General features: G+C 35.6%; 3 protein-coding genes across 5 annotated transcripts; 1 reads left to right on the top strand and 2 right to left on the bottom strand.

Moving 5' to 3' along the window:
- Positions 1-3687: 3687 nt before the first annotated feature.
- On the bottom strand, positions 3688-5957 carry LOC106339329 (transcription factor GTE1). Of its 2 annotated transcripts, none has more exons than XM_013778120.1 (9): positions 5647-5740; positions 5419-5550; positions 5143-5349; positions 4971-5048; positions 4671-4886; positions 4502-4600; positions 4360-4418; positions 4123-4273; positions 3688-4035 (listed from the first exon to the last, which is right to left on the bottom strand). In XM_013778120.1, the coding sequence occupies exons 1-9, from the start codon at positions 5647-5649 to the stop codon at positions 3841-3843; spliced, it is 1140 nt and encodes a 379-aa protein (XP_013633574.1). In that variant the 5' UTR covers positions 5650-5740; the 3' UTR covers positions 3688-3840. The 2 variants fall into 2 exon arrangements, with proteins under 2 accessions (XP_013633574.1, XP_013633573.1); XM_013778119.1 differs by lacking the exon at positions 5647-5740 and adding an exon at positions 5849-5957 and having other exon boundaries at positions 3690-4035.
- A 956-nt stretch (positions 5958-6913) lies between these two features.
- LOC106341152 lies at positions 6914-7918 on the top strand. The gene has a single exon (XM_013779972.1). The coding sequence runs from the start codon at positions 6968-6970 to the stop codon at positions 7853-7855; it is 888 nt and encodes a 295-aa protein (XP_013635426.1). The 5' UTR covers positions 6914-6967; the 3' UTR covers positions 7856-7918.
- A 92-nt stretch (positions 7919-8010) lies between these two features.
- Positions 8011-11329, bottom strand: LOC106337581. 2 transcript variants are annotated; one of them, XM_013776687.1, is made up of 6 exons: positions 10169-11329; positions 9920-10038; positions 9280-9852; positions 8892-9177; positions 8608-8798; positions 8011-8459 (listed from the first exon to the last, which is right to left on the bottom strand). In XM_013776687.1, exons 1-6 carry the CDS (start codon positions 10904-10906, stop codon positions 8336-8338), a joined length of 2031 nt encoding a protein of 676 aa, XP_013632141.1. In that variant the 5' UTR covers positions 10907-11329; the 3' UTR covers positions 8011-8335. The 2 variants fall into 2 exon arrangements, with proteins under 2 accessions (XP_013632141.1, XP_013632140.1); XM_013776686.1 differs by having other exon boundaries at positions 8013-8459; positions 8892-9180.
- Between the last annotated feature and the right edge of the window lie 265 nt (positions 11330-11594).

Below are 11594 nucleotides of genomic sequence, written 5' to 3'. Positions count from 1 at the left end.
TAATTTATAGCCGTTTGTAAAAATTCAAAATATAACATATACATAAAAATCTAAATTTTTATTATATGGTTATTGTGGTTGTTTAATTTATTTAATAGTTTAAAATTAAACAAATATGATAGAAGATACACTATTTTTTTATCAAATCTTTATTATTCAAAATCATTAATTGTCATATATATTTTAGCCACATTAGGCAATTCCGTAAATTTTATTTAAGGAAATAATAAAGTACATTAATGATGAATTTATTGTTAGTTTAATAAAAAGCTTATTATATAATTAGATGGACCAACATATTTCTCTAATGATTCTAAGAATCATTCTAGTGATGACATGTGGCTACAAAAAAAAGTTGTAATGCTTCTCAAATAATATACAGGGGATATAACAAAAAGTTAGTGTTTTAATAGGCTGAAATCTGCAAAAGACATATGGGCTCACGTGGTAACTGTCATAAGAAATACATATTTTTGTCAGCTGTCAGAAGATATCCACATGATTATAGAAACATGATTAATTTCATTTTAGTTAGTTAATGTAATACGTGGCCGATTCCTTCATAAATTATTCACTAATAATGTCTAACAAAGCCGTGTTAATGTCGTGTTGATGAATGATTTATTTGCTTCGCCACATGAGAATCTTTTGTAGGGTGAGAGAATATTTGATGTGTTTTACACTTTTACTACGGTTGGCACGCGCAAAAGGTTTCTTCTGAGATTTTATTTTTCCTTTGTGCATCAATTAGATTGAGTACTATCTTTTCTCTTCTTTTTGTCAAAGGATTGAAAACAAACCAAGATTACTCCAATTAATATTTTCTACCATTAAATTGTAGACCTCTCTCTTCATACTGTTATGGTTATCTACTTGTCTTTCACACCATTAGTATTTATGTCATGTGTTGTCTAGAGGATATAAGTAATACGACGAAATTAGAGTCTCATAAATGTTTGGAACAACATAAAACATAAATAATTGTGTAAAGTCACTACCACAAAACTGTAAAGGGCTATGGTTTTGCAGCTACAAAATAATTTAAAACTAAAAGTGACTATTATATAAACTATACTTAAATTTGTAGTATTTCGAAGAAAATGAACCATAAACAAATCATGAAATCAAACCATAAATAGTATCGTAGTTAAATCGTGAAAAGAAAAGATAATCAAGTTTGAATATCGATATCCACACCACACATCCAAGCTACAAAATATATTGTGGCTATATATACTACTTAAATAGCCACGGAATATTGCTTGTAGTGTCCGGGGCTTTCAAGGTTTGGGACCAGGCCCGTGACTCAGTAAGGAAAAAGGAAGCATTCGCCTACGGCATCTAATTTTTTTGAGAAGATTAAGGGCATCAGTTACTAATCTCATATAATTGATTTGTAAGAACCTGTAGACGTTCAAAGTTATGTGGTATTTAGGATAAGGAAAAATATGGACTTGCAATGAACTAAAAATAAATTTTATATTTATAAAGGTAATATTAAAATTTTAATTTTTTTGTAACATAAACTTAAAATAAATTGTTACAAGAAAAACTTAAAATAAATTTATAATTAATAGTTTAATTATTTATTTTTTTTCCTCTTCGATCACATATGTACACCATAGTTGTAGAGGTTTGTTTTGTTATTGCTTATGTCTGCAAAAACGTTGGCACGGTTCTGTTTGGGATGCACGTTTCAATTTTGATTCACCTGATGTGTGAAACTAAGTCACAAAACGGATATGAGCTTTTAAGGTTTAGGATGCCAACACATTTCAATTTCGATCCACGTGCAAGCGTGAAACAAAGTTGAAACAAGGTTACAAAACAGATATGAAATTTTTTACTTATGCCCCATTTGGGATTGTTACATAGGCCTGCCATACCCAAATTAATCAAAAAAATAATTGGTTGTAGTTTTACATTTAATTTTGTGCCTATAAATATTTTTCTTGTTGCAAGTTTTAACGGAGATGTTTGAATAGTTTTGGAAAATCGATTTGGTAAATGATTTGAGAGATCAGTGTCTCTAATCCTGTGTCAAATAGTTGTAGTGTCTATGTTATATCAGTATATTCCCTACATATTAATTTAGAAACATTAAACTTATTTTTGTAATCATGTGTCATCACTAAGATGTGTCATCACTAAGATGATTCTTTAGAATCATTAGAAAAATAGGTTGGTCTATATAATTATATAATAAACTTCTTATTAAACTAACCATAAATTCATTATTAAGGTTATTTATTATTTCTTAAATAAAAGTTATAGAATTGCCTAAAGTGGCTAAAATATATATATGACAATTAATGATTTTGAATAATAAATATTTGATATAAATTAATATATCTTCTATCATATTTGTTTAATTTTAAACTATTAAAATAAATCAAAGAACCACATTAACTATATAATAAAATTTTGAATTTTTCTGTATATGTTATATTTTGAATTTTTAAAAACAACTATAAATTACTAAAACCGTTAAAAGTCTTACATTCAAATTTTTTGATCCATGGATTGAAAATTTTTGTTATGACAAGATACAAATTATTACAAAATCATATAAGTAAAATTCTAATTTAATTAATTATTACAAAAAAATTGTTCAAAGTAGATTTTGAAATATATATATATATATATATATATATCGTTTTAGATTAAAATCTATACCATATAAAATACAAAAATTTAATTTCAAAATTTACTTTGAACAATTTTTTTGATAAAAGCTTTGAACAGATATTGATAAATTAATTTAAAAAAAATATATATATATATATATATATATATTAAAAATATACTATATATGTTAATATCATTTAAATTTAATTATATATCCTATCAAATAAAAAAAAAATTGTTTGGATTAATAAAAATTATTTATATGTTCGCACCAATTTAATTATATATGTAATAGTTACAGAATTTTTAATTATTAAATATATATTTATTATTTTATAGTATGTAAAATATATAATATATAAAATAATTTATATATATAATGTTCATTCTACGCAAGGCGCGGATCTTAACGATATACTATATAACATCACAGTGAGTTCAATTCCAACAAATTAGAATCGTATTCTTATTGTGAGTTAGATTAAACTTGAGTAGAACTTTAAAAGTAATCATAATCCTAACACTGTATGTGAAGCACATGATATGTGCTTTCTGATTTTAGTACGTCAGTTAAATGTGTCATCCACATAATAGCATATGTAAGCATATATGATGTGATATATGACTTTCAATTTGTCGACAATGTGTAGGAAGTGGGTTTTCCTCGACCGACACCTGTTAAGGTGGTGGTGGGAGAGAATGATTAATTGACAAAACTAAAATCAGAAAGGCACTTGGACTTGGTCTGAAACCACCAAACTTGACGTCCCTTATTCTCCTCCTCCATAAGTGCTGGAAAGTGGGTTTCTTTCAGTCTCCATATGTGATAATGATTTATTGTCAATAAACACAATGCACATAAAACATAATCTGAATCTATGTAAGATCAAATTCAAAACGCCTTAGCCAATGTACTTGTTACCTTGGGAATCAAGAATGAAAAAGGAAGAAAACTATATAATGTTCATGAGATTGTAATAGAGATGTTATTTAACTTTCCGTTTTTTTTAATCTTGTTAAAAATGCTATGGATTTTTTGAAACCCCAATGCGCAATGGAAATAGGAAGTCTCTAATTCAGATTGATGTTCACCAGTTTCGTCTGTTCCAGTGTTCCTTGCGGGATTAACTTAACACACATAGATTAGAGAGAGAGAGGGAGAGAGAGAGAGAGAGAGAGAAAAAAAAAAAAAAAAAAAAAAAAAGAAGAGATTCAAGCCTTCTTGGCTTTTTTAACTTTATTAGCTTTAATAGCTTCAGTGATCTCTCTCCTTCTTTTCGCAGCGGTCTTGTTCATCTCTCCACCATTATTGTTGTTTTGTGCGTTTGTTCCTCCTCCAGAGCTTTTGTTAGCTGCTTTCAGTGCTTCTTGCACAAACACCTTCAGCCTCCACAAAGTTACATCACTCTGTTCACAGAACAAAGAACAAAAAACCGTTATAACCATGCAAAACCGCAACAAAGAAACTGAATCAATGAATGTTTTGGAGTTTACCTGAAGATCAATGTCAAGCTCCACTTCTGGTGCTCCAGCAGGGAAATGCGGGTTGCCCTCTGAAACCATTTTCAGCGCCTTGGACAGATCCTCAGGAGAGAGTCGACCTAAAGCTGCAGAAAGTCCCTTCTTCTCTTGAGTGGAGAGCTTTCTGTTCATTTCAAAAATCAAAACGAAAATAAGAAGCAAGAACATTCATTAAGAGTAAAATGATTAACAGAAGAGATTGGTTAAAACCTGCATTTCTGAACCACTATCTCCCTGAGTTTCTCAAGCTCCTGATCAATCTCATACAGCTAAAGATACAAGCAAAAGACTCATCAATGCCCTGAAACAGAGAAACAACTTTTATAAACGATAGGGTCTTGTATTAGCCTACTTCGTTGCTTAAATCTCTAGCCTTCTCTGCTTGAGCAGCCTCCACAGCAAGCTGCTTACTAGCACGATCCTGAGCCTCTTCCTCTGCTTGTTTCTTTTCCTGTTTCATACCAAAACCAGTTTAACACAGTCACTCACATTACAAAGACAAGAATAATTAGAAAATGTACCTCTTCGACGAGTTTAGGCATAATGGTAAGCCATTTCTCCTCAAACTTCTCCAAGAGAGATTCAGCCATCACATAGACATCATGCTTCTCTTCGTTATATCTCATCGCGTTCTTGAAAACTAGCCTGACATCAGCATATATCTCCCGGACATTGCTATACTCCGAACCCTCCATTTTGGTTCTAATAGTTCCCAAATCCATTGGCTTCTCTATAACCTGAAAATTTAAAGAAAGATTTTATCAAAAAACAAAAAAAAAACACTCATTACACGAAGTTCCAAGGAAGGTTTGAATCTTAACCTTGTGATAATCATCGAGTCCTAGCCCTTCAACATCAACAGGTTCCAAAAACGGCCACGCCCATTTTTGTTGAGCAATCTAAGAAGACGAAAGGTTCAAATGCAAGTTTGAAGCTTCAAAGTACTTTCATCTTTATCTGAAAAATGTATTATCTATCATTTTCCGTGCTTACCTGACGAATAATGGTTGCAAACTGACGCATAAGTTCAGGGCTGGAAACATGTTTGCCTCTTGTTTTCTCTTTCCCAGCGGAGCTACACTTGGAGGGTTGAGACATAGCAACTTTTTTACCGCCGGAGTTACTCTTGGAAGTGTTCGTTTGACCTGCTCCGTCTTTGGTGGAGTAAAACTGTTCAACCTCCACTACATTTTGCTCAAGCTGCACTTCCAATGTAGAGATGTAAGAGACTTGAAAGTAATGACGATGCAAAGTGAAAGCAATTGTCACCTGATTGACTCTCTCGGTTATAACATCTACACAAGTCCCATAATCCTCAAGCTTACTCTCCTCATCTCCGTTGAGAACTTCGAGCTCTGAGTTCTCGACGACATCGCAGTTAGGGGCAAGCACAGGTTCCTCCTAAACAATAACATAAAGTAATCACACAACCTTCAAAGAACAAGCTTAAATTGCATCTCTTCACAATCATTTTAACTGAAAATTGAGTCGCTATACCATTTTCTAAGTGCTTAAATTGAGTAAAGGTGGAGACTTTATGATTACCCTTAAGGTGATTACTGAAAAGAAGACAGCTTGATTACCAAGCGGAACCAAAGGTAAATAAAAATTCAATCCTTTAACAGAGTATGGTATTGAATTCCAAGACAGAGAGAGAGAGAGAGAGTCTGTAGCTGTATAAGGAAGTAAGAGTATGTACCTTGACGTTTACGGACATTGGAGACGCGTGGTACTGACTCGCGAGCTTTTCCACGGACCAGGAGACGCAGGAAGGAAGGACGAAGCAGAGAAGGTCAGCTAACCCTTCTTCGCTCTTTTCCCGGTTTAGGGTTTGGAACAAAAAAGGCTCTTCGAATCTGGGCTTCTTTGTTCGGCCCATTAATGATTTTACCTGTTTTTTTTATTTTCTATAACATTCCAAAATTTAATATTGTATTTTTTTTTTTTGAAAAAAATAAAAAAAAATAAAAACTCATCACGCAAATGTTAAACGTGTATGGCATGTATTAATATGTCTAGTTTCCTTGTTAAACAAATAAAAAATATGGTTTTGGTCGATTCTTAGGAACCCATATAGTATCCTTTTATTATTTAATTCTCAAATCATTTTCTAATATTTTTTGGCAATATTCCGAAGAAAAATTTCCCGGGATAGCTTTTTAAGTTTTTGTCACAAAAATAGTACTCATTGAGAAAAATGACCAAAATAAATTTTGTGAAAAAATAAAAATACATTTATACCTTTTTTTTGAACACTTATACATTTATATCATAGGGTTAACTAATCTATATTTATGTTTTACAGTTAAGAGGTGGAGTTTTGATTACAAAGTTTCAAGTTTTAAAAAAAAAAAAAAAATTAAAATTAAAATTTTTAAAATAAAAAAAAAAGTTATTTTGATTATTTTATTTATTGAATGCTCTTTTGTCATACAAACTTTAAAATTTTGCCCTACTCAGAATTCATTTGATTATCCTCATGACCTCATCATGTACCTCATCATTCACATACACTGGTCAGAAAAGCCAATGGTCAAAATGTGAACACATTGAGTATATTCATATATTATCATGCATCATCTTGATTTTTTTTTCTGTATTCAAATATTATCATTCACCTCCTTCACACCGCCTATGTACTAACACCCCTACATGTTAGTCACCACTTCTCCACGCCGCCATAGACGTGCTTTCCACTTCTTCCCCGTTTTATATATATATCCTATGAATTCTACGTTTCTAATCCAACCCTAAGCATCTCACCTCTTACTTTTCCTTCACCTTTGTTAGTATATTACCTTAGATTACTAAGTTTATTATGTCTCCTCCATCGTTGATTGTGTTAGAAGATGGTCTAACCAACAAATGGAGCAATGACGAGTGGCAGCGTCTCGGCGTTTTCTCCGGAGAAAACCCTAACCCTACTTTCAATTTCTTAGTGAAGAATCCGCTGACAGTTTCACCGGTTCTCTCCCGCCCATCTCTTAAAGATGAAAGCTTCAGGATGGTTTTACCTTTGGCCATGTCTCCGCCAAGAGACAACGCCGTGCCGCTTCCTGTTCTTCCCGAGCCGATGATGAAGCCACGGAAGAAGCTTGGCCACCAAGAATCCATGTTTTCTTTTGGAAAAGCTAGGTGTCCCATGAAAAACTTCATCCACGAAGAAGAAGAAGAGTTCAAGTGCAACGCCTTCTGTCTCTCCCTCCGTGGATTTGGCAAGCAAAAACATGTGAGGTCACCGAAAAGCAACGACGATTCGTCTGTAAAAAAGAAGAAGATGACCAAAGCGTCATCGTTTTCACACTCCACAGTTTCCTTAAATGCCTCGTTTGAGAAGTTTGAATGTGGCTCGTGGGCTTCAACAACAACTGCTCTGGCCCGAGAAAACAACCGGTTGTACTTCGATCTACCCGTGGAGATGATCAAATGTGGCCGTGGAAGCGGCGGAGAGGTCCAAGAACCAACGAGTTTGGGTTTCTTCTTCGACAAGGAAAGAGAAAGTTTACCTTTGAGAAGTGTTCTAAAGACTTCTCGGTCGGAAAGGCAACAAAGGGGTTGTTCGGCTGAGACATCACCGCATCGCCGTGTCAGGTTTTCAACCACGACCTCGGTTTCATGCCCGACTTCACCGCGGTCGTGTATCACCCCACGCTTGCTTAAAGCTAGAGATGACTTCAACACGTTCTTAGCAGCACAGAACGCGTGAAGAACTTAAGAAAACATAGCACTATAATAAGACTTACTATAATATATGTTCGTATCTACAAGTAACCGGCATGTATATAACAATGATGAAGGATTACGATATTGATCCTCCACATGTATCACCTTTGATCCGAATATTAAGCTTTCTTTTTGGTACTAATTTTCCCATCATTGTTTTTATATTGGTACATAATTAATAAAACGTATAATATAAACGGTAAATACTAAACCTTTCAACATCGTACAAACTTGATGGAAGGAAAGTAAAAAGGTATATGTGTCTTTACAAGAAGAAAAAACTTCACCGTCAAGAAAAGAGTTGATATGAATCTCTGAGGCAGATCCAAAATGCAAACGCCCTCCAGTCAAACGTAAAAGCAAACAAATGAAGAAAAATAGGGTGGGTTATACAACAAACAAACGTGTGTAAGGTTAAGGTGAAGTATTGTTAGCGTTTTGAACCGTTGGTTTCATGAGTTGTTTAGGTGCTTGAATCGAGGAAGACGCGAACAACGTCTAGAATCTTAGCACGACAAATAGGGCATTTCCCGCCATTACATTGTAGTTCGTTTGCGCATCTTAGGCATGTGCACATGTGTCCGCACCTGCATAAATTAACCGCAACAAATTTGTAGGAACGTATAAACAAAATTAAAAAAAAAAACTAGTACCAAATTTTTTATAAAAAAAACCCTGAAAAAGACAAAAGTGAAATGTTTTTTTAAATAACCAAAAGATAGGTGACTTGGTTACCTGTATAGAAGTGTTTCAACTTGCGATTCGTTACAAACGAAGCATTTGCGTTTCAGGGGATTTTCGCGGTGAACTGACTTTTGAAGGGTAGCGTTTACGTCCAAACACGTTTTGACAGAGTCACGTAGCTCCGACATGTCTAGCTGGAGCTGTAGAATCTGTGTTCTCAATTCGCTTATAATCTCCATCTCCTGAAACATTTTGGTGACATAAAAAATGTCAGATCTCATCAAAATTAATTGCTGTTTTTTTTTTGGACATGTCAATGAGTGAAGAAGACGCACAGTAGACTGAGGAGTGTGCAGAGGTGATAAGTCAGGTGTGGAAGAAACTCCTATGTCCTGAGAACTCCATGATCCTGCCGGTGATGGGGCAAATAACTGCGATGACGTGTGGCTCAAGTCATCTCTGACTTCTTCGTCGTCTTCATCTTCTCCTTGGCCTATGTCACATTCTTGTTCCTCTTTACCAGCTTCCTCGATTCTCTGAACCGGATGTGTCTGAACACGGGAAATCATGAGCTTATCGATCTTCTCTCGCAATTCGCTCTGGAGGAAATCAGATACTGTTCTTCTGTATGGTCAATAAAAAGATGTTTTGAATTAAAAAATATGATGTCACAAAAAAAATAAAAAAAATTAAGAAATATGAATTATTTTCATTTTGTTTTACCTCTCAAGGAGTCTGCATATATCGTCTTTGTCAGATCGAGTGTTCATCACTTCCAAGTAGCGCGATTTCCTCAGATCTTCCCAGTAAGTCCGAGGCCGAGATATTTCAGTAAACCAGTCGCTGCTCATTTCTCCGTAATAAGATTGTTCATCCTCATACTCTTCTTGATATTCCCATACAAACGACGTTTCTTGTGACTCAAGGAACGGTGTTTCATGAGTTCCATATGTACGGCTTTCCACAATGTTCGCCACTTCCTTCTCCAGTGTACGCGGTTCTTGAAGAGTTACGATGGTGTGGGGGCTTGTGTTATCAGTTTTTCTTTTCAAAGCTTCTTGTACCGTGGTTTCTTGCAGCTGACGGTAACTCATCTTTGCTTCGGTTTCTTTGTTGCGTGAGTTTGCTTCCTCTATCTTGTGGTTTCGAGGGCTTAACCGCTCTGTGGAAGACGTTTCTAGAAGAATAGTAGTGTCTTTTGGCTTCATGCTCTCGGTACTTCTCTCTATTTCTAAGGTAGTTTCTTGTCTCTTCTTCCGTTCTGCTTCAGAAGTGGCGTTTGCCCCGAATCTTTCCCTATTTAACGATGTAAAGATTGAGAGCTGAACTTGTAAAAAGAGAATAGAAAGGTTCTTGATCTCACCTTAGGTTAACAACTGTAGAACCAAATTCAAAGCGACTCAGATCAGGTGTTTTTGCGCTAGAAAGATGACGGTCTTGAATCACTAGGCCGCGTTTGAGAGTCCTTAACCTCAACATTGACTGTGTTAACAAGGAAAAGCGAGAGAGTTTAAACTCTGAGACTGGGTTTATTTTGTAACTTAAGAAAGTTATGAGCTATATTTATAAAACATGTGGAAATTTAGGGTGGTTTCTCAAAAATGCAAGTAACCTGGAGGCGACCGCGTTGAGTAAATTTAGAAACTGCGTTGCGTCCAGCAAGCGACTCCAATTCGCGATGACGGTCGCGTTCCAAACGCATAAGCAAATCGGAGAAAGCTTGCCGTCCTCGGAGCCGCGGCGAACAAGTAACCACCGGAAAACTACTTTTCTCCTGCTTCGGCGTTTTAACGTTCAGCACGTCGGCGGCACCGACGTTATCGCCGGCGGTTAGCTTCAGTTTCCGGATAATCTCAGCGACCCGGCCCCATTTGCTCTCTCCGGGATCAGAAACCGTAACGAGAGCACCGGATTCAACCTCCACTGTTGGATCATTATTCTTAGACTCGTTCTCGGATTCAGACTCTCCGTCGATGGGTGGAGCCGAAAGGTTGGTTTCTTCTTGAACGCTCTCTGTCGCTTGGCCATGGACCGGCGATGAGTTTCCGGCGCTGGATCGGTTCAGCCTCGCCTCCCATATCTGCACAAGAGAAGAAGCTCCTCCACGTTTGTCGTTTCTCTTCGTGCTGTCGGAAAAGTTGTTTCCTTTGCCGGTACGTGGTTTCTCCGGCGACCCAAGACGGCTTTTGTTCTTCTTTTTCGGATTCTTTTTGAAAACGGCGTCGTGGTTGTTCTGCCTTTGGTTGCGATCTCTGAGGATGATACATCCGAAGTTAGATCGCAAAGAGGCGATCTCAAACTGAGGAGACGCCATTGCGTTAACGATCAAGAAGACGAAGACAAACAACATAAAGACTCATCTTTGATCGGATCTCGATCTTGTGAAATGTTTGTCTCTCTCCAAAAGGGGAAAGAAGGAAGAAAAGTTGGTTTTTTTGTAACTAACTGAAGGTACTAATTTTCTCTCTCTCTGTTTCAGCTAAAACCAGAGTAACGAGTGGTGTTAAGACAAAGGTAACGATGAAGAAACAGAATTTCAGTGCAACTGTGTGTTTGTTTTATCTATTTTTAGAATGACCAGTAAAAAGAACAGAACTGCGAGTCAGTCATTGAACTGTTTTGTGTTTATCCTCTAAACTTGGAAACGTGTCGGAGAAAAAGGAAAGAATACAAAACAGAGTGTAAAAGTTAAGGAAAGACAGATTCGAGATGAAGACAAGTAGTTAAGTTGAGTGTCTCGAGGAAGCTTCTAAAGGCGTTGGGAATGCAGAAAGCGTTCACTTGGGATAATAAAAAATGTATCTTTTGAAAGTTTATTAGCGTTGGAATTTATGAAGGCGTGGAGGGTCCAAAGGAGCCGTTGGCATATGGGGACCATTGACTAGATTTAACATTTGGATCAACTCTTGATTTATTTTCATTAAACTGTTTTTAAAAACCTGCATAACTTTCTAGATCAAGCTTCAGAGATTTTTTTGCGCCAAAAATAATGTATAGTGTTTGCTAAATCAAAAATGATCTACTGTGACATAAAACTA

Source organism: Brassica oleracea, chromosome C4 (assembly GCF_000695525.1).
Source record: "Brassica oleracea var. oleracea cultivar TO1000 chromosome C4, BOL, whole genome shotgun sequence".
Classification (NCBI taxonomy): domain Eukaryota; kingdom Viridiplantae; phylum Streptophyta; class Magnoliopsida; order Brassicales; family Brassicaceae; genus Brassica; species Brassica oleracea.
Note: the sequence above shows the minus strand (reverse complement) of the source record. Positions and strands in the feature narration are given on the sequence as shown.